Source organism: Crocodylus siamensis, chromosome 9, assembly GCF_052110815.1.
Source record: "Crocodylus siamensis isolate JL-2025a chromosome 9, ASM5211081v1, whole genome shotgun sequence".
Classification (NCBI taxonomy): domain Eukaryota; kingdom Metazoa; phylum Chordata; order Crocodylia; family Crocodylidae; genus Crocodylus; species Crocodylus siamensis.
This window is the reverse complement of record NC_143403.1, coordinates 70937723-70961051: the sequence shown is the minus strand read 5'-3', so window position 1 is coordinate 70961051 and position 23329 is coordinate 70937723. Positions and strand designations below refer to the sequence as shown.

General features: G+C 43.7%; 1 protein-coding gene across 9 annotated transcripts in view; it reads right to left on the bottom strand.

The window, feature by feature from the left end:
* Window positions 1-22396, bottom strand: part of ATXN2 (ataxin 2) — a 56450-nt gene extending 34054 nt beyond the window's left edge. For all 9 annotated transcript variants that reach the window (XM_090063091.1, XM_090063099.1, XM_090063095.1 and 6 more), the window contains exons 1-7: window positions 22074-22396; window positions 12433-12469; window positions 9959-10018; window positions 9110-9181; window positions 8669-8819; window positions 2086-2210; window positions 640-731 (exon numbers count right to left, since the gene is read on the bottom strand). In XM_090063091.1, coding sequence (XP_089919217.1) covers window positions 640-731; window positions 2086-2210; window positions 8669-8819; window positions 9110-9181; window positions 9959-10018; window positions 12433-12469; window positions 22074-22261 — 725 coding nt within the window. In that variant the 5' untranslated portion in view covers window positions 22262-22396. The remainder of the gene's footprint in view (window positions 1-639; window positions 732-2085; window positions 2211-8668; window positions 8820-9109; window positions 9182-9958; window positions 10019-12432; window positions 12470-22073) is intronic.
* Window positions 22397-23329: the final 933 nt, after the last annotated feature.

Sequence of the window (23329 nt, the reverse complement as noted above, 5' to 3'; positions counted from 1 at the left end):
TGCTGTTGCCTTGGGCAGTCACATCACTGATTTATTTTACAACTAGTTAACAGTCTATGTCTGAAAATTATTAGGGATGAGTCCAGGCTTCAAAATAAGTCAAGGCAGAGTATAGATCAGAAGGTTTTGTAAAATACAGTAAATAATATCTGCCTAATTTGTGGTGCACAATGCAACACCCGTGCACCCTCTGAACACTAGAACCATGTCAAACATCTGGGAATACAACTGTCAGGTATCAGCAATGAAAGAATTTTAGATATTTTTTCCCTTAACCTAGGAAATTCAATTCATTCATCAGAATCAGATTTAAGCACTTCCTTTAAAAGTTACCATATATAAAATGTTTCATTCTTTCAGCTCTTATTCATGAAGAATTTCTGTTAAAAAAAAGTTTTTAAAAAAAGCTTACGTTACAAATGAATTGTTCCCACTTGAGGGGAAACGTATGGAGATTATTTCATTTGACCAGAAATGGGTAGTTTGGGAAAAAGGAATTCATTAATCTGCTTGGTAAAGTATCACTGGAATCTACCATTCCAAACAGGTAAACATTCTGTATCTTTATAACATAAGTTTAAATGAACAATGGAGAAAATTAGACACAAATCTAACAACAAAATATATGTTGAAACTTACGTATAAGAAGATAAACTGCTGTCATAAGTAGACACTACACCATAATTTTCTTCATTGTAACGAAACATGTCATTGGGATCCCATCCATTAGACTAGAAGAAAATGATGCTCGTTTTCAAAATGGCACTGGTAAATACATTCCCTGAAATTTAGGGCTGTTGGCAGAATTCTGCCCTTTTGCCCTTACTCATGGGTCTATAAATCTGATTTTCAGATGCTGAAATTATAAATCCAAATTGAGATTTTTTTTTTTAAATAACATTTGCTAGAGCCACATATTTTCACCTCAAAAACCAATACTGATGCTAGCATCACACCCATTTTGCACTGTAAGATGTTCTGTCTTGCACTAAACCAAAAGCATTACATTCCTTTACAGAAAGTGGCAACCAGATGCATTAACCTGTGAAACGTGGAAAGAGGGTGCCTCACTGTGGCAAGTGCTGGAACTTTTCAAATGCACTACCAACTCAATTATCTGAGGAGTACAAATACACGTGGGGACCTCTGCATACAAAAACAGCATTATGTCCCCATTTCTTTTCTAAGCAGAGTGTCCTGGTCTTTACTAAGACTTCATTACTTTCGTAAAAATATTAGTTTGCAACAAGATTTCTATTAAGTACTTTACGATCCAGTAAAGGTAGAGCTATACCACAAGCCATGTGAAAAATTTAAACTTTCAGAAAGGGTAAGCATTCTTCCCAAACTTTGAACAAAGATTTAAGAACCAATATTGATAGGGTTATGGATCAGAGGAAAATGCGATGCACCGCTTTATTTGTATTCTTGCACATCACGTTTTTTGTGAACTCTTGTAAAACTAGCTCCTATAATCATACCACAAGTAACCCAGGTAAGTTAACAAGGAATGCAGAAAACCATCCATTTATGAAGAAATTCCCCATCCAGTAATTCAGGACCTATAGAAGTGCTGTTTCTGTACTTCAGTAAAAGCCTATTTTTGGAACTATGAAGCTTCCTGTACCAAATCGATGGTCCATTAGCCTCCTTCACTTGAGCCCCAAATTCACCATCATGTATGAATGGGTGCCCTCAGTTTCTGCACAGGTATGGAGGTGGCAGCAAATTATGAATTCAGGATTTGCATTGTTCAATGAAAATTCTTCTATCCCAACTAATTGTTAAAATCAGACAAGGCCGTTACTGCAGCAGCTGCCTTAGTCGGTTTTTTGCCAATATCAGCATCTGGGATCCAGCTATACTTATTCAAATCACAGTGAGAAATCTGTGGTCTCTCAGCAAGTTCTGAATTTCTGCAGTAAAAAAAAAACACTATATAAACAGAGCCATGATATTTAAACAATTTTGCTTGAACAAAGAGTATTACTTCTAAATTAAAATTCAAGAACACTGTGCTGAACAGCAAAATAAGTTACTTGTTTTCTAGGGAGATGTCAATGCATGACAAAAACGGTTACTTACAACATCTGTGTCTAAAGCCTCCAGCTCCTCACTGGTGGTTGTCTCTCCACCATCCCATGGTTCTAGGTCCTTCTCTTTGTGTTCACCATTTACTTTAGCACTTATTGCCGAATCAGTAAAAGCATCTATGGAAAAAAACAATGGAAAAAACCAAATTTGGTTAAAGGCAACACGCAAATGTTTTTAAGGAGTAGTTGAACATAAACTCGCAATAAGCACAACAGCATTACCCAAAACGGTTATAATATTCACTGAAAATAAACTCTCAGCCATTTTTAAAACATCCAACTAGCATATGACAAATACCATATAACACACAAAATGCCCAACTTCCAATGTAATTGCTTCAAGCTGGCACCTAATTCTGAAAATTTCAAGAAACCAGCATAGAACAGTGGTCACTGCTTCTCTTTTAAATACAACAGTCGAAGTAATGCTGTACATGAGGAAACTTAGTCATTAAATATAAGAGTATCATTCATCACCAAAATATGGTTTAAGTATAGTACAACTGTTTCATATGACTATTTATTTACCACAACAGATACCCAAAAACACTAAAGGGAAATTAATATACCTTTACCCAGAATGTCTAAATTATGCCACCATCTAACTCAATCTCAGTTCCTTCCATTGCAAGGTTTCTTTGACACCAATGTTTACCCCACAATGAAGCCAGAAATCCTCTTTGCTTAGTACATCAGTTAAAGCTTTTAGCAGTGTCATACTGTTCAAGCCAAATTACTAAATTACACAGTAAAATTCAAGCACTCCTATCTCATTCTCTGCACAACTAGCAACTGGAATGCTAGAAACACTTGAAGCTGTATACATTATGAATATACTACTAGCCAGGTGTACCAAGCAATCAGCAACTGGATCATGAACTTTATTTTCCATGCCTGATTATATTCTATTCAAACCAGATGGTAAGAAGTACAGCTGAAGGCATATTAGAATATTAGAATATTTAAGTACTTTAATTTTAAATAATGAAGCCATTCAACACTAAGGAAGCCAAATTCTGGTATTTGTGAAAAACTAAAGCTCAAATCTGCCTAGAGATTCTTAAATGCTTTAAATAAAGGACTTAATCTTTTAAAACTGCTTTCAGTCCATTCTGTTTCAGAACTTCAAACTTCTCAAAAGAAACAGATGGAAATAAGTAATTTGACAGTGAAATCAGGGTCTCATCTAAGAGGAGATTAGGAAATGGTGGGGACCAAACCATTAGACACTACTAGATGTGGAAGAATGCAGGTTTAATTTATTTTAGCAACATCTGAAATGGTATTGGAGAGAAATACACAGTGAAGCTATGGTGAAAAGAATTTACTTTTATGTAAGTGGTTTACATGCCCCTTATGGTCTTCTACAATATCTGAAGATCTGCCTTAATAAAAACCATCAACCACCCCAATTATTCCAGCTCTACCCAACTTGACAGTCAAATTGTAGTAACACTCAACACTATGTCTACTTAAACATATCCTTTTGCTCATACTACAAAACAGGAAGACCAAAGGAGAGAATGCAAAATGAAGCATTTAAGAGTAGTTTGTTAATTAGTAAATATAGTCAAAAAAGTTATGAAACACTGTAAAAGGCAAGATTTAGGTACTCAAAATTCCTCCAAAATACAAGAGACTCTTTAAAGATGAGAAAATTCATGTGTGATGCAGACACCCCGATGAGGCCAGATCACGGACTGCAAAAATACATAATAAAGACAGCTTGTGAAGTCACTGCAGGGTCTGCCAGTGAAGCTGCATCACACCTGTTAAGGGGAAGCCTGATGCTTGAGACTTTTGGACAGCTTGGAAACTGTTTTGAAGTAGACCTGTAGCAAACTCCAGCTTCATAGGTCTGACAGTATCCAAAAGCACAGTAAATCATTAGAAAGCAACAGATTAAAATCAAGTGCCAACTAGGGTCAGAACAAATAGAGCTGAACTTTATGCACACATTTAAGTGCATAAGCAAAAAGATACCATGATATGTACTGGAAATGATAAAAACAAGATGCAGAAACAGGGAAACAGTAACTGCCAAAAAAGTTATCCATCTCTGATAAAACAATAAATAGTGATGGGGAGGGGGGAGGAAGAACAGGAACAAATCAAAATACAAACACGAGCTCAGTTCTTCAGACTTTCCACATTGCCCAGCTGATATGGCACCATTTCATTTCTCTAGAAGAGACTATCACATTCACTACCATACACCCTTCAGACTTTGAAAAACAGGGATTGTCATACATCTCTTAAAAAAACCACTTTGCATCTTCAGGGTACGTCTCAAGAATGCATTTAATAGAATCAGGGGGGAAAAACCCACTCCTGTTGCTTTCTACATGTACAACACAGGACAATAGCTCTTCCGATGTTTGTTATTATTAGGCAATACGGAGAGTAGATACTACAAGAACCCAAAGTCGAATAGTAACAAGAGAACACACTTCACTTCTCACTTGGTGTCCCCACATCTACCTAATCAAGCCTTCAGAGAAGCTGTTAACCATGAATGGGATTGTGCACAGGAACTAAGCATAAGCCTATTTAACAGCAAACTCAATGTCCCACAATAAACAGAGCTGTTAGAAAGAAACTGGCCATCAATTACTGGCTGTGTCCACAGGGGACAAGACAAGTAGCAACAGGCTGAAACTGCAACAAAGGAAACCTAGGTCTTGTACTAGTCATCTACATGGGAGGTTACATGCTGGGACGCATTACTTAGAGCTATTACAGGATCTTCATCCCTAGAAGTTTAAGTGTAGGTTATACAAATATTGCATGCATCTAACACGGTTTGGATGGTGATGACCCTGCCCCAAGCTGGGGGTTAGACTGCTTCCCCGAGGTTACTTCCAGGCCTTTTCTAGGAACTGTATCAAGAACAAATGCATCCTTTCAGCTCCAGCTTCTCTCTCAGTGATCACTCATGGTTCAGTCGAGAGGAAATCCTAGTTTAAACTGCATCACTATGGGAAGGGGAATCTTCCCCCATGGAATATAGCCAGGATGAAATTAGAGAATCCACACACGGTCCAGAAAAGGAATCCCGCATTTTACTGATGTAGTTATTAACCTCTATAAAACAGCCTCAATACTACAGGGAAGTTAGACATTTAGGACAACATGAATAAACACTACGTGAATGGTATCTTATCTGCCCGGTCCACCTATTTCTTCTCTTATATACTTGTGAAAAGTCCTATAGAAAAACATTCAATAAAAGGCTGTAATGGTTTAAAGAAGGGGGCAATGTAAAGCCACACACTAATGAAGTCTACCAGACAAACAGCAGGCAGTCTCCAAAGTGCTTAAAAACAGCAACACTCCATTATTTAGGAGTTATCCTCTAAACAGGATTAACAGAAGCCAGTTCTGTTTTAAGGTACAGAGAGGGTCTGCTGTTTTCACCTATGCCTCCCTTCAGATCCATTTCCTGAATCCAGATGAAGGGGACTGATTGTACGAGGACTGCAGAAGATACTCCAACAAAGTGCTGCTACCAATAACCCCTGCAGCACAGTAATAGAGTTGACGCCGAATGCAAAACTGAGTGCAGATGACACTAACAGCTCTCACGACACCTGGACAGGCAGACAAAGTTTTAAGCAGCTCCTTTTTGTGCAGGGTAAGACTGAGGCAAAGCAATTAAATGAAGAGAGGCCTCAGGCAAGCAAACCCAGTAGCAGCTTGAGCTGCAACGTGAGTTCCTGGCTAGCCCCGCACTGCTTCTCTGACCTACTGAGGGCAGGATCTCCTTGCCAGAAGACTGGTTGCTGATGTTCAAGCTCTCCGATTTCCTGTTTTGAAACCCGCCGCCAAATCAGCAAACAGTGAATTATAAAGTACTTGTTTCTCTATGTGGCTCACCTGCATGTCATGCAAAGACGCGTTACATCCGCACTCTGAGAAGATTCAGTTTACCACGCATTTCTGAACAAGTCTGTCCAAGCTTGAGGGATTAAATATTCACAAGCAGTTAGATATTGGCCCTTAATCTGTTCTGGCTTTCTGGAATACTTGGATACACATTCGTCCTTTTGATTCTCAAGAGCAACAGAGAGATTCAAGTTCTATTAAACCAGTCTGCTTCACGCGCCAGCGATACTCAAACTAGGCCAAGCAAACTGAAAATCAAGTTTGGTGCTGCTTGAAGTAAACTGTGGTTGCGACTTAAGAGTTTACTGTGCAAACAAAGTATTTGCAAGGTGCCTGCCTAGCAATGACTTGGTAACATTAAAATTACTTTCAGGTTTGCCATATTACACACGCTTCCTTTGTCTGTAACATGTGCATCACTATTCCCCATCTGGAAGGATCCCCAGAAAGAACTGCAATAGCCACATTCCTTTCCATTTTTGCTGGATTGCTGGGACCGGCCTCAGATTTACACCACGGTCACAAAACGTGGCAAAGGAAAGACTCCTGTGGGTGAACTAACAGCACTCACAATTTTGAACTGCCTTGACATCAGCTGGCTGGAGCTGAAACGTTACTCCAACTTCAGCCACATGAGAGGGCTTGGCTAGCAGGCATTAAAAAAAAAAAAAAAAAAAAAAAAAAAAAAAAAATCGATACAGCTTTTCTGACTCCAAGGGACCTGCTCTGCTAAGAAACGATGCCCAGGCAGCAAGCACCTGCTGAGCTGAGTATACCAACTTCTTCCGTAGGGCTAAACCCAAGTACTCTCAAGTCTGCTTTACCCAAACCCTTAGTCTTCGCCTTCCATGGGGCCCCACAAAGGTGCTGAATGGTAGCTTATTGCCAAGGCCCTGCCTTGCACATTAAGGCCTGAACTTTCAGCCTGTGGCTTCTAGTACTCCAGGCTTTGCCCCATCACCATGTTCTGCCAGCAAAGTTATTTCAGTGAGGCACCTGAAAGGGTCACACTCCACAACAAATGCAGCCAGGGCCAAAACCTCTGTGGGCCCAAGGACCTTATGTAGCTGGTAATGTCGTGTCCATGCTGGCAGCCCAACCACCTTAGCACTGCTGCCATAGTTCAAGCAACAGTATCCCAATGGGACACACCTTTTTCTCCTCACACTGCCTGTAGTGCACAGGCCTCAACTTAACTTAGAAATTCCCATCACTCAGTTTCACAGCTTCCTGCTGCGAAACCTAGCAGCATAGGGTCTCTTCTCCATGGACAAGAGTCCGAGGGAAAACAAAAGGTGTCCACATGAACATGCATAAACCAAACCATTACACTTGAACTGAGGTCTGTATTTCACTGTCCTTTTTACCCTCTGGATCTTCCACAGGAAAGATAAAATCCTTCAGGAGCACAGAACTAAGCAGCCATCTTATGGTTAAACTGGTGAGTTAAGGGGCTAACTTAGACTTCTTGTTATGCACCTCCTCCTTTAATTCACAGATGCATGTAAATTCAAGGGCTGGGTGATCTCCTTTGCAATAAATCCCAGCCTGTTGTGGCAGAAACACTTAGCATCTTACCGTTCTCAACAGGTACCACTAAGCTAACTGGAGGCTACACACATGGAGGGTTGTTCCACTGCGTGCAAAAAAATACTGATTTCCTTTCTTCTTTTATGGACCAGCAAAGCGGGGACTACAGCAAGCACAGGATACCTTAGGAGGTATCTGATGACAAAGAAGAGCTCTCCAATTGAAAGGAGCATAGCTGGGCGACTTGTGAATATATCTTACACCAAAAAAAGCCTGAGGTCTTACAACAGCAGTGCCCATCTTCTGGCCACATGGGCAAAGGGTTGGCGTATGGGCCTAATTGTGCACCACCCCAATTAAGCGTGCAGGGCCACGTCATCTGGCCTCTGAGGCTCCCCACAGGTCTGAGAATTTGGCAGCAGCCAGGCAGCAATTAGCACTGCCATGGTTCCCATGCCACCAAATTTCCGGAGCCTTGGGGAGCCCCTCAGGCCAGATGACAGCTCTACAGACTGTATCTGGCCTGCAAGGTGAGCTGAGTACCCATGTCTTAGAGCAGTGTCTCTCAGCCTATGCATCGTGACCCAAAAGTGGGTCGCAAGAATATATGAAAGGATCTTAAACAAAACTTTAAAAATGTATTCTCCTTTAAAGGAGAAAAATATGTGGGAAACCATGGCTTTTCCCTTGCAGGCTGGCAGAGTATTGAGAACTCTGGAACTGGAACATTTAAAAGCTGAACCCATGGATTCTCCTATAGCACTTAAGCATAGCATCCAAGTGGCTAATAAAGCAAAACAAATGTAATAACTGTGTTTTTAACAACAACTTAGAAATTCCTATCACTCAGTTTCACAGCTTCTGGAGAATCCATAGCATGAAAAGACTATCAAATATTACCCCTAAAAGAGCTAATATGACCAGGAGCATTAAGACATTATTTCCTCAAGACAGACTCCGAAATATGCTTTTCCGTACGTAAATAAAAAACTACCAAGTTGGGGAGCACCCAACATTTGTGCTCATGGCAGTCAACAGGACACTCAGCACTTCTAGCGTCAGGGCTGTCTTACTTAAGCATCTAACAAAGCTTTGGGAGCCATGATTTACAATTTAAAGATACCTCCATTGTTAAATAACTTAAAATTAAAAAAACCTACCTCTTCTTGCGTAATTGGTATCCATATCCTTAAACTGCACCATAACAAAGTCTGAAGGCTTGAACAAGATACTCTCTACTATGTCTTCACGTTTTGGCCCCAAACTGGATTCGGCAGTTTTCCGATGAGCAGCATCAAGCACCAAATCACACTAATATTAAAAATAGGAGCGAATTTAACATGAAACACCTTGAATGATAAACACTCAAAGAATCACTTGTTAACAACCAACACACATCCTCCACAGATCATCACATACATTTCAAGCAGTGAACAGCTCCATGAAAACTAAACTGATTGCATGCAATTCACAAACAGGAAGAGGTTGGATTTCAATAGATTTACTATGAATTATTTGCTCAGCTTTACTACAAAGCAATTCATCAACCATTAGTATTGCAGGAAAAGTGATGAGAGATAAAAAACAAGCAAGTCAGTTACCTTAGGACTGTAAGTTTTAAAAACTCCTTCATATATACCTCCATTTTTCACCTGTACTTCACATTTGGAGCCCTAAAATGCGAGAGAAAGAAATCAAAGCAGCTCTCTAACAAGGGCTGTCAAGCGTGATCTGAATGCTTTTCAGTACTGATGCCTTTACATACCTGTACTATTCAACAAGAATGGCTCAATATTCAGCCACAGCTCTACCCAACCACAGTTTGTGTAAGCTTCCAAAGACGCACCTATGCTTTGCAGGTGCAAGGACCCATGTGCACCTGGAGCTTGGTCTTGCAATGTTCGTAGGTATAAGTTCCAGCACGTACTTATGGCACAGCTAAGTGCTGAGCAACTGGTTGAGTACACATGCAAGTGTTTTTTTCCAAGTGAAAAGTGCACATATGTGTACGTGTGAGTAAGAGGAGGGCGGATGCTGAAAGCTTGCCCTGAAATATCCAGCAGCAAGAATGGGGGATTGGTGGGGTAATTCGCTTCTTACTTCCTCCTACCAGCATTTTTGGTAAGTTCAACCATAAAACTTTTTTGTGTGCAGTATTCAGGCTTAACTTTTAAAGTGTCATTTATTTTACTCATCCAAAAAGCTACCTAAAGATAACAAAGTAAAAAGCAGCAGGAGCATGAAAGAAATGCACCATAACCCTCAAAAACAACCCACAACACTAAGCTAAGAAAAGTCACCACTGTCCGTCTTCACAGCATAGTCTTGGCATAAGATGTCTGCTGTTTGAATTAAAGGGCCTAATTATGTTATGTAGTTTTGTATTTCTACAGGTCCATAACAGTATCTACAGAGATGTTTTACTATCCTGCCCAACATGTAAGACTTACAACAACTGACGTAAGTATGTGAACCATTCTCATGTTTGCATAGATGCCATCAAAAGAAATCTGAAAGATAAAAGCGCTATTGTCAGAAAACAATGAAGCAAATTTATTCACCATAACAAATCAAAAGGAATTCAAAGCAGCCCTACTTTCAAAATATATTACAAGTTTTAAATTGGTACATACCACTCTGTGCTGCTGATCAAATACTCAATAAAATGTACATTTTGTTAATCCACATTTCACTAGTTGACTCAATGCCAAATGAATCCATCTCTACCCTCCCATAACACCAAAACTCCATCCCTTCCCAAATGTCTCCCCAAGAGAATTTAATAGCTTTGCATTATGTCCTGACAGTCACCAAAGTTAGAAGTCTACATGCCGGTTTTGTGAAGACTCCATGCAAGACCCAGAACTGCATTAAATGCCCCAATACCCTCTCAACCCCACCTCCTATTTAAGACAACTAGCTGTGGATGAAGAACTTCAACTTCCATATTGTAAAAAAACAAACAAAACAAAAAAAATCCTGCTTGCCAACTTCTGTCGGAAAAGATTTTCTATCATTTCAGGGACTAGCTAACAAACCCAGCTTCCATGAACTTACACTAGCAGGAGGTCAAAACATTGAAACAAAGTGCCAAAGCAACTACAGAAATCACTATAAACCAACCAAGACTAAATTTACAACAGTACCAAAGTCTAAGATCCCAGGCTAAGCAAACTGACCACATAGGACCAGGAGGCTAGATTTGTCAGGTTTGCATATGCATACATGAAGTGATGAGAATGTGCGCATGTTGCGACATCTCTCCGCTCTCCTCGCCAGCTTCGTTCTTGTGAGCCAACAGATGCTGAAACAAATGAGTACCCCATCATACTTTGAACTTCTCAACTGATAGCACCTTTCAGGCTGTGTCACCTTTTAGCTTAACCCACTTGTACCTACAAACTAAAGTACCTATGTTTTGTGATCAGGCAAGGTTCTCTGGGTAGGTGTGGTATCTTTTATTAAACCAACTGACTAGTTGGAAAAAAGTTCTTAGCAAGCTTTTGGACGCAATCACCCTTCCTAAGGCATAGGGAGTCTCTGCTGGTCTAAGACTCCAAGGAACGAGAGAGTTTTGTGACATCATCCATTGTTCTGAAAAACCACATCAGGTTCATCCATACTCCAATACTTACTAGTGTGAATGATTTAAGGACATCAGAACACATAAAAAGTGTTGTTGATGCCAGCTTTCCAGACAATTTTATTACATTTGAGAGCAAGGGAGAATAGTGTATTTTACAATTAGAAAACTGATTTTATACTTGGTTACAAATGAAGGAACAAGACAGACAGCAGTTCCCAAACTGAAGGTTGCAGCAGTTACAAGTGGGGTCACAAGCACCTCAGAGCCCCTAGTTCACCTGAGGTCACAATTGTAGGTAGAGGTGCCATCTACCTACAATTAATGGAGGACAGGGGTTTAACACGCTTCAAATGCTCCATGGCGACTGCCCTATGGCTACAGTTATAAAAAAAATAAAAAACCACCCACAAAACAAACACCCCTAGATCTGGACAACTTAATTGTTTCAACTCAGCAGTAGGGCTGCCTGGATATAGCTTTCAATGTGGATGAGCAACAGTGACAGTCAGTGAGGGGCAGCTGAGGACTGGTGCATCCATGTCCCCTGTCCAAGTTGCATGAAGTTAATCTGACTGCAATAGGGGTGCAACTGGACAAGTTTGGGAACAGCTGAAGGCAAATGATAACCATTTCAAGCTCTCTCCCATGTCACCCTACCACCACAAACAAATTAGACCATTTATTGCCCTTAAAAATGAACAGCAATGAAAACTGCACACCTCAATCTTACTACAGACTAGGTCTAAGCCCCAATTTATATATTACTACACACTGGGCTAACCCGTAAAACATGTTTCAAAGCCATACAGATCAGAAATAACCAAAACACCTGGTTATAAAGAAGCTAGCCCAACCCTGTCAATAGTAGCACTAAATCATGCCACTTTTGTTCAACGCAGCAATGGCTTGTACTATCTTTAGCATTCTCCCATTTGAGGAATGATCTATTGTTACAGGCCTCAAACAGGAAAAAATATGGAGGCATTGTCCCTTGCAACACCTATGCATCTACTAGTACATACAGGTATGGTACAGCTGCCAAGAACATAGAAAAAATTTGGCTTCTAAAGTTCAGCGTTTTAATGTTTTTAGGGGAGACATCTATTAACAAAAGCAAAGTCTGCAATTCTTATCACCCAATACTTGACCAAGCATTATCCAACGCTTTGTTTGTGGAGGTCATGACTATCCAGAAATACATTAAAAGGAACTATTTGACAGTCTCCCTAAAATGAAGCCAAATAAGCAGATTTAGGTCTATCTTCCTGAAGCACCTAGTTCAATATAGCAACTCATTCCTTGTACCTTAAGACAATACAATGAGAAATGTGTACTTACTGTAGGCTGAGGTGGGCCTTTGCCACTGCTGCGACCTCTGAAATTATTAAAATACATGCATCAGATTCAACAAGAACAAGGACAGGACTGCTTGAGTCACCCACCACCCTCCTTCCAAACACTCCAGGACCCCAGCAAATTGGTTGATGGCAGAAATTTTACAGATATTAAAAACTAAACCAAAGGGCAAAAAGTATTTCCCACGATAAATAATATGATAGAATGGAAACCCTTAAAGAAGCAAAGCAGAAGTCAACTATAAAAAAACTCCCGTTGGATTTCTGTAGAAGGCATTAACTTACAAGCATTTTAGTAATTTTAAATAAAAGACACTAATGACATTTAAAAGGGATTAAGAAACAGTAAAGCAACTTCTAAAGCAATTCCATTTTTAAGATAAGATGTTACCTCTTGATATGAAAAGGTCTAGTATTTTGATTAAGCTGCCCTTAACTTTATGGTCAAATACCAAGAATTACAAAGTTATCCAATGTGTTAAAGAGTCAGGTACTACAGCGGAGTCCTAAACTGAGCAAGATAACCTTTGTATGCCCCAAAAATGCAGAAATAAAGCATAGCAATATTACAGACACTACCATCACGCAAGGTACAAAAACATTTTCTGTTTATGAAACAGTAGTGTAGACGACAAAAGCATTTCGATTTCTTGCTATCATAAGTTTTGCATTTCTAATTTCAGGGTTTTCATTTTTGGGTTTTAATAGAGGTGCGCCAATATAATCAGTCTGATATTGGATTGGTACTGATATAAAAGAAAATTGTCTATATCAGATATCAGCCCAATGGGGCTGATAATTTGGCCCATAAATAACCATGCTGTGAGCAGCCACAGTGCAGCATGGAGCAGAACCGGCAGCGTGAAGAGCTGCCTCCAGCTAGTAAATTGGAAGGGGAAGAAAGGGATGTGTGTGTGGGTGGGTGGGGGGGGGGGGGGGGGGGGGGGGAGGGGGAGCTCAATGCCACCCTGGTGAGGGAGGGGACAGGGGCAGGTGCTGCGGGGGGGGGGCATCTGGGACATTGGCACGGCTTGTAGGGTGGGGGTGGCTCCTGCCACTGCTTGCACCCCAGGAGGGTGATAGCAGGGCAGGGGAAGCATGTGCCCCCAGATCTGCGTGCTGCAGGGCAGGCTGCAGCTGCAGGGTGGAGCCAGAGCCGGCGCTGCATGGGACTGGGCATGGAGGTGCTAGGAGGAGGCTGCAGCCACTCCAAGTTTCACCACAGCTTCACTCCCAGCCCTGCACCACCACCCGGAGCAGCCCCAGTTAAACGCTCTGCCTCCACCCTGGCACCAGGAAGAGCTGGGGTGGGACTGGGGGTGGAGCTATGGCTAAATGTGGGGTGGCTGCAGCCTCCTCCCAGTACCGCCAGAGCCCACTCCAAGCCCAGTTAGAAAATCCCACCCTGTGCTGTACAGATCCAGGAGCACAGGCCCCACCTGCTCGGCAGGGTACAAGCAGTGGTGGGAGCCATCCACACCCCACAAGCCACGCCTCCTTCCTGTGCCCCTCCCCGCCCCGGCTGGGCAGCACCTGCCGCTGCCCCTTCCCTCACCATAGCGGGCGTTGATCTGCCCCACCATGCCCCTTTCCTCCTCCCGAACACTGGACTTACCACCTGATGGCAACAGTATCCGATATCATAAATCGGCCTATATGCCTCCTTAAATATTGGCTACCGGTATCAGTCCTCAAAATCTAAATCAGTACACCCCTAGTTTTTAAACACTACACCAAGAGAGATTTTGTATTTTAATGTCCTCAGCTCTACCTCTGTTGCTCACCCCTCACGCGCAAAACAAAAACTAGGTGATTTAGATTACTGGAATTTGGCAGGTTCCTTTCTTCTGTGGAGCTCCTCCTTCTCAAAGTACATATTCATTTCAGTCCAGAGTCCAGCTGAGACAGACTTTAGTAGGTATGGACTGTGAAGAGTAGTCAGCCATCAGCTGCAAAATCACTTTTTGATATCAAATTCTAACTTAAATCATGCAAAACCTTTTTTTTTTTTTTTTTATGCTTGGAACTTATTTTCATGAAGGGTCTAAATAGACATCCTGAGAATGTGGTATTATAAGATTCAACTGCTGATTGTATCAATAGTGGAAAAAAAAAAAAAGAAGCAGCAATTGCATTTTATATAAAATTAGAGGAATTCTTTTTCACCCCACAGAATTCAGGAAGCTAGTGATGCCAGAAGAATTTTTTTCTGTCTCTCAAAACAACAATATGGGCCAAGACTGAATATGGAAAATTTCAGATCCCAACCTGAAATTTATTATTTGAAAACTGACTGTAAGAACATATATACTGGATTCAACTCAAATCCTGATGATAAGCCTTTTCACAATGCTTTTCAATCTTAATTTCATCAAAAGCATTCACAAAGGAAAATAAAGCAAATTAAGATGGTCACATTGGCTTTAACATCTAAATTTCCAACAGAATAAGAGAGTTCAGGATCAGCAATTCAGTGTCCTTACATCATTGAAATATCATAAAAATGTGCAAGAGGGAACTTTAATATAGGCTTGTCTACACAGGAAAACTGATCAAGACTGGCATTCCACAACACCTTCCCATGTGGTTATTTAATCCAGATTAAGAATGCCCATGCATAGAGTTACTGCAGAATAACTACCGTATTTTAAAATTCACACCTTCCTTTATTCAAGGAAACTTGCCTAACACTGGAAAATTAAGATTCTGAATGACTAAACTGGTATTACACATATTAAAATCACAGGAACCAAAGTAGAAAGCAAGAATTTTCTTACTGCCAAAAATCATCTATATTTACAAAATGGGTAATGTTCTGAAAAAACAGCTCTGTAGTAGAATACACCATGTTACACAAATATTGTTGAAAATTGTTACAAACCCTGCCCCCAAAACTATGCTATCCTGAGGATCAAAAGCTGAGCTAACAAATATTTATCAATGTAAACATGTTCAATAATTCAGCCATTAGGCACCTTGATTTGCTCAAAATGGAAACAAAATGTTTAAACAAAGAGCTGAGCCCCACAAGACATTCAACGCATGCAATTTCTGATTTGCAAACAAACTCATTATTTGGTGTTTGAAAAAGAATTTCTCCTACCAACTTGGAGTTCAAGCCATAAATGTCCATGCCTACAGTCCCTGAATTTCAGGTTCCCCATACTTCATGGGACAGGACTGATATAACTCTACACATCAGTGGAATCAAACTCAGCCCACAGAAACTCAGAGTCCACAGATGTAACCTAACGTTTTTCCCCCCAAAAAAGTGTTAGTCCTTTATAAATGATGGTGTTAAACTGATCTACTGTCACCTTTTGTAAGGCTTCACTGGCTTAAGTAATTCCAATTCAAATTATACCAGTGTATCCTACTGGAGGTTAACCACAAACCTAAGACTAATGCTCTAGGACCAAACTTTTAAAAATTTTACGAATGCAACTGTAACAATGCACAGTTCTTATAAGCGAATGTGTATTGGTCAACTGCTTGGGCAAACACAAAAAAAGGCACAAACTTCATGTTTCAACAGGACCACACTTCCCTCAAAGTGAAGTTAAACGAAAGAGAAAGCATCTCACTACTCAGGAGCATGAAGTCAATCATGTAGGTACAGGCAAAATTAGTGCCTTACTCATGACCAAGGCTATATCTACCCTCAGTATCTAGTTTCCCATTTTTTAAAATCAGCAGCAAGATCTGTTGTGGGTAAAGGACAGGGTAACTGCATAATATAAACCACAAACAAAGGTAGCAGGCATCCATGTAATTTTAGAGATCCCGTCTATGAAACTCTCAAATTGGTCATAGAATCATAGAAAATGAGGGTTGGAAGGGATCTCAGGAGGTCACATCAAGTCCAACCCTCTGCTTAAAGGACCAGCCCCAACTACATAATCCCAGCTAAGGCTTTATATCAACCTGGGCCTTAAAAAACCTCCAAGGATGGAGACTCCACCACCTCTCTGGATAACTTGTTCTGATGCTTCACCACCCTCCTAATGAGAAAGTTTTTCCTCATATCCAACCTAAACCTCCCTGGTTGCAACTTGAGACCACTGGTCATCTGCTTCCACCGAGAACAGTCCAGCTCCATCCTCTCTGGAACCACCCTGCAGGGAGTTGACAGTTGCCATCAAATCCCCGCTCAAGTCTTCTCTTCTCCAAACCAAGCAAGCCCACTTCCCTTGGCCTCTCCTCATAAGTCATGTCCCCTAGCCCCGAAACAATTTTGTTGCTCTCCACTGGACTCTCTCCAGTTTGTCCATATCCTTTCTATAGTTAAGGGCCCAAAGCTGGACACAGGACTCCAACACTGAACCAACTTAAGTACCACTGACTTCCACGAAGGCTTAGGGCTCTTTAAAGGTTCTACCATATAGACAAGAGGATAGTTTCATCTCTCTCCAAATAAAATCGACAACCTTGCTAGAAGTGATGCCTATGAATGGTTATAGCCAGATCAAAAAGGCACTCCCTGAAGCATAAAAGTTTCACTTCACTGCTTTAGTAGTTACTGTAGGGGTGGGATCATCCCCTGGCTGTCAAATTGGTCAATGGGCCATAAAGGCTTGAAGGGAAAATGGCCAAAAAAAGGCAAAATCAACGCATAAAAGTACATCAAGACTTCCTTCCCTCTAGCTGAGCCACCATTTTAGCAAGGAGGGCAACTGGACACACTGAACTGTCTGTCACCTGTCCAGAAGAGAAGGTAGCTTTCCAAGCCAGCAACTTTGTCTCTTATATTCTATACAACACTGCATACTGATGATGCCAGAAATCTCCAAACAGCAATTTATCTGAATTCAACTGTCCAATTACTCTGCAACGGGGGAAATCCCCTTCCTCCTTTGTTGGCATCCCCTTCGTGCAAAACAGTGCTACATACTTTATTTTTAAGTGAGCTTTGCTGACAAAGAGGTCTTCCTGTTAAACAGGTCAGCCATTTGTAAAACTCCAGGCTCTGGTGTGGTGCTAACCTGAGCCCATCACATAGGATAATCCTATAGCTGAGCCTGGGACTGAAGACAGTTTGCTTGCTACAAAGTGATGTCAGCAGAGGTGGGCACCCAACTGAGAAAAGGTGTAGTCTAGCTTTCCTGCTGATTTTATTCTGGCAGTGTTTAAACATGCAGTATTTAGTGTTTAAACAGTGAAACAGTAGTCAACTCAACCAGACTCAAAGCAAGCTGAGCAGGCTCTCAAACTGCTGGTATCACAAGGGATTTCCATAAAAAAACTGCTTCCAACATCCCAAGTTGAATTTGACCACAGTAACTGAAGAGGAATTTATATTTTCTTTTTAAAACCATCTCATCTGAGTCACCGTAAAGACGCTTCTTGGTCCATAGGCTTTTAGCTTGCTGAACTAAACAAAGTGCCTACCTTTTTCTTATACCTTTCCAAGCTGTGGAAAGATCTATAATGCCGATTAAGCATGTCCATTAACAAAGTTAGCCTTTCCCCTTTTTCCACAAGCAAGGGCTCCAAACAAAGATTCTCCTCGTCCTCACTCGCAAGTAGTGGCAGCTCAACTTTCCAACTGGCCCAGGAGTTAGGTAAATTGGGGAGCTTTCATCTCTCCCGTTCTGAGCTACAGCATCTCTTTACGAACCTTAGTAGCTGTAGCTTAAAAACAAGAGCTAAAACATAAGCTATTCAGGAAAGAAAGAAACCACCTCCAAGATTTCAGTAAGTCATCACAAATGTACCAATGTCACCCCAGCATGTTGATGTTGCTGTTCCAGTGAATGATAGTTCAACCCAAAACGTCCTCACCCAAGTGCAATTTATTTGTCATAGAACCCATGACTAAGCAAAGATTTTTACTCAAGAAATAGAAATGCCTAGTCCCTGCTCCAAAGAGGTTTCCGCTAACTGAAGGCAAGAATCCATGAGGATAACAAGTAGTAAGCAAGGTAAAAAGATGAAAAAAAGTCCAGTCACTACAGTGATGGTGTAACCAAAGCGCGTGCACATCTTGATAAGGACCTTTAAAACAAGACTGGATTATTGAGATTCCTCCTCTGTGGGTACTACAAAGGTTTGGCTCTAAATGGGCAGGCCAGCCCCAAAAAACCATTCCACACATCTGATACTGGAAAAACAAATCAGATGTAACGAGCATATTTGCCTAACAAAAGAATCAAACCGAGCCATCCTTCGGTACGAAGATGGTTCTCTGGCCAACCTGGATTGAGCCAGTACTTATATGGGTCTAGGGTGCCCTGTCGTCGCATTAAAAATTAAGAGCATATTGAAAGAAGGGACTATCCCAGGTCTCGTTTTCCTTGATAAGTTATTTATGAAAACTAAATGTTACTTATAAATCCTGTTTGCAGTATCTATCTTGTAATACTATGTATGCCATAAGCAAAGCAGAAAGGTCTTGGCTCTTCAATGCTGATGGAACCGTAAAACAAGCCAATCATCTTGTATATATTTTTCCAGGTGAGGTGACGGATACAGAAAAGCAGCTTAGTTTTCCTAAGATATACCATCGTCTCTCAGTTTTTCCCCAGATGGAACCTTTTGCTTGGTTCTGTTGGCTTTGCTAAGCAGTACTGAACCTATGAAACAGATCTATATACTGCAGTTAGTGGAAATCACCCATGCAGTTTCAACCAGACATGCAATTACAAAACTACAATTGTTAAATTCAACCAACTGAATAGAAGATGCTTCTGGGGCATTGATTGCTATTACTAAGGCTTTGGAAACAATTGATGGGAGGAGTTGGCTCCACAGGCTTTTCTCTACAAAATAATCGCCCAGAAACTGCAAACCAGTTTCTTTTGTTTGATAAATACCTTAGACAATTGTACTTTTTCAGGTTCTCAGTTGGGGCCTGCAGCCACTCAGAGCCTCTGTGAAAGCCTACCTACATCATTACAATTCAGCATTTTACAAAATGAGACTGTCTTCATAAAAACACACACACATATTGCAGGTGCAAAATTAAAGCCTGCCCCCAAAAAAGGAAAAGAGGGAGAAGCTTTTCATTAGACTTTCTACAAATACATTAATAATGCCAAGAGCCAGCCCTCTTTTAGCACCCCTTCCCCTCCCACTATGTGGATAAGAGAGAACACCAGGTCAGATTTACAGTACACATTCTCTGACAGCTGCTATAACAGGCATTGAAGCGCCTTCCTCATAATTATTACAGGTCAGGGGCTCATGCTGTTGATAAAAAAAGCTTACGAGAAAGTATGCAAGCAACACCATATTAATCACTATTTATGAGCATTAGTCACTATTTAAAATGACCTACAAGTTACCCATTTATTTGTCCAATAAGTTAACATTGTAACATGAATTTAATTTGGGGCTACTCAGAAAATTCTGTGCCATTTCATATTTGTGGTTTATTACTAACTTGGGCCTCTGAGACACCATCTCTCTGCTAACTCTTTTACATGTATAATTCTCTTCTTCTCAGAGGAATGCACCATAGTTTAAAAATCAAGTTAAACCTTGAAGCAGCCTGAGAGGTGAAAGAATGGAAATAATTCAGGTTTTAGAGTTCGGGAAGAAGTGAGGCACAGAGAAAGGGTGACATTAGGAAAGGTACTAAAATCAGGGGTAGCACAAAATTTACAAAACAGGTCCTCTGAGCAAAGGCCTTCTTACCCTTCCCTAAAGGGGCAGGGGTTGGACTCGAAGATCTTCCGAGGTCCCTTCCAGCCCTAATGTCTATGAAATCTGTGAAGTGGAGACTGGCCAGTCACCTTGCTGGGGTCACTTGATCCCAGTTGTCTTCCTGCCTAGAGCGGGGGGCTGGACCCGATGATCTGCGAGGTCCCTTCCAGCTACCAACAGCTATGAATCTATGAAAAGTAGCTACTGATGCAATGTGCAATATGGGGTGTTTCAGATGAAACAGAGGTATCCAACCATAGTTCCCTTGATGCCTTGTGAAGTAGTTACTGTAACAAAGGCTGAGTCTAGTGGTCACTGGAAGTTGCTTCCAACACACATTTGTGCATATTGGGTCATCAAGATAAAGGGATGGTCTAACTTCCTGATTTTCTCCACAAGCGGGCTGCATTTCTAAAGCAGCCATCTCCTCCGCAGGACCTGGGAGAGGTCATGCCCAATATTCCCAACCAGCTGCATCCAGGTGGGACAGCCATCTTCCATCTTGCTCTCCTTTCAAAGGAGACTAGAGAAAACTGAGATCGACTACCCAGTGTTCACTGCGGAAAGAGCAAATGCAGAGAATTTGCCTGAGCAGTGAGAAGCAAGCTGGAGAACCCTGAATTCATTGGGATCTGGCAATCTTGTGAGGCCCCTTCCAGCCCCAATGTCTATGAAATCTAACAGCTGTGAATATGTTTCAGCTTTTATCTCTTTACGGGCGAGAATTTTTTTTTTTTTTTTGACATGTACTTTCACTGTGTTTCCTTCTTAATAAAGACTATTGGGCCCAATTACACAAACAGTTCATCGGGTCCGACCCCCTGTTTCTGAACTGTTTAGGTTCCTTCCGACCCCAAGGACTACGGTAGCAAAAGATTAAAAATGGGGAGTTTGTGCCACGTCGGCAGCTCTACTTGTAGGCACCTCAAAACAGGTCCCACTTGAAGAGGGAACATTTCAACAAACGTTTTGACGTTCATGCAAAAAAAATCCCGCTGGGAGAAACGTGGAAAAGTAACTACGCATCCCTTTGCACAGTGCCTGTTCATGGATCACCTATCCTGCCTACACGTTGATAAAACCGCACCCAGTACAAAAATCTGCTTAAGATACGAGGAGGACGTGGACTAGCCGCCTGCCGCTGCTCATGTTTGGACACGGGGGCTGCACTTGTTCCTCGTGCCGCTTACGACGCTGCAGGGAAGACACCAACACCACGTTTGTTTCCTTGTCCACCGCGTCCCACGGGCTCTCGCCCCGAAATACAGCGAAGCATTTCAGACACTGGCCTGCTTGTTGAGGAGGTACGATCTACTTCTGATACACCTGGATTTTGTCTGCTTGGTTGTAAAGGAGGCACAATCTACTTCTCATACACCTGGACTTTGCCTGTTTTTAAAATGAAACCATCTAATAAAACACATCCAGGTGGGAACGCCCCCAACCCAACCCCACGAGGTACTTACACTGAATCGCCACAGAAACGTAGGGAACCGGCCCACTAGCGTGGATGGAGGGGCCATGACCACCCCAAGGGAAAGGAGCAGGTGCCGTCCACACTGATGAAAACCACTGCGGTGGCAGGGGCCGCGACCCCAAAACCCGGCGCCCTCGAGCACGCGCGTCGCTGGGGGCCTGAGCTGCGGAGCCGAGGGTGCGAGACGCGGGAGCGGTGGGACGCCGCCTGGCTCCGCTGCGGGAGGCACCCGCGATTATTGTGGGGGGGAATAAACCGACAGAGGAGTGCCTGCGAGGAGCGGAGGGGACATGCTGCGCTCCCCGCGCCCGCGCCCGGCCCGTCCTTCAGGTTCACCTCGGCGCGGGGCGCGGGGGGGAGGCCGCGCGGCCTAGGCCGGGCCCGAGGCGCCCCGCTCGCAACATGGCCCCGGCGCCGGGCGGAGGCAGAGGCAGGCCCGGCCCGGCCCGGCCCTGCCCTGCCCGGGAAAATGGCCTCTCGCCGCCGCGCTGCAGCGCACCCACCTGCCCGCGCTCTGCCGCCCGCTGCCCGCCGCCGGCAGGCCAGAGCCGGGGCCGGGGCCGGGGCCGGGGCCTGGACCGCCGCTTCCACCACCGCCGCCGCCGCTGCCGCCGGGGGGTTTGCGGGTGCCGCCAGGGGCCTGAGCCGCTTGCTGCTGCTGCTGCTGCTGCTGCTGCTGCTTGAGGGACATGGCGCCGCGCCGCTCCTGCCGCTGCCTCGGCCGCTCGCTGCCACAGCGCGACTCGGAGCCGGGGCCGGGCGGGCGGCGCGGGGCGGAGGGATCCGCGGGGGAGGGGACGCGGCACGCTGCGGCCGCCCGGCCCCGCCTCGCCTCGCCTCGCCCCGCCCGCGCTCGCGCTCGGCCCCGGCCGCACGGAGCCCGCGAGCGAGGGGAAGCTCAGGGCAGGGAGCCCGCCCGAGGCAGGCGGCGGCGGGTGGCGGGCGTGCGGCACCGGCCGGACTCTTTGGGGGCGAGTCGGAAGGGTCTGGGCGGTGAGGCGGCCGCGTGAGGCGCGGGGAGGAGCCGGGGGCTCCCGCGAGGCTTGGCCCGGCCCGGCTCCTTGCCCGCGGGGGAGACGCTGGGCCCGGCTAGGCCTCTCCCCTCAGGCCGGCACGGGCCCCGAGCCGCTGCCCTGGGACAGGGATAGGCCTCCCCCCACGTCCACGCGAGGCTCCGCACACAGATATGCCTCCGCACGAGGCTCCCCCGTAGGGATGGGCCTCTCCCCTCAGGCCTGGACGCGTCCCCCGAGCCCCACCGCTCCTCGGTGGCTGACCCACAGGTGAAGCACCAGCGCAGGGCCAGGCTTTCCCCTCGGGCCCAGAGAGCCTGGGGCTTGCCTCGCAGGTCACTCACAAGCGCCTCTGACGCTAGCACGCATCTCTGCCCTGCCGTCCAGGGGCAAAAGTTGCCCGTTTTGCCGCTGAAAAGTTATCTCCATCCCCTGGCTCGCCTCACGGTCCTTTGCGATGAAGGGAGCCGCGCCCAGGGCAGCAGGAAGCACCGCCGGCCTGGCGGGTTTGTCCAGGTTCTGGTGTCGGTCACCGATCGCCGCGCTCACAGGAACCAAATACCTCGATTCCAGCTGAAAGCCAAAACGGATCAGAGGGGATTATCGTCCTGGATCACCCGCTTTCAGGGCTCACATTCCCCAGGGTTCTTATTTTTAAGCACAGTTTAATCTTGCTGTAAAGCTTGGCAGGCCAGTTCACCTCAAAATATAATCATCATCATCATCGCTATGTCTGATAAGCCTGG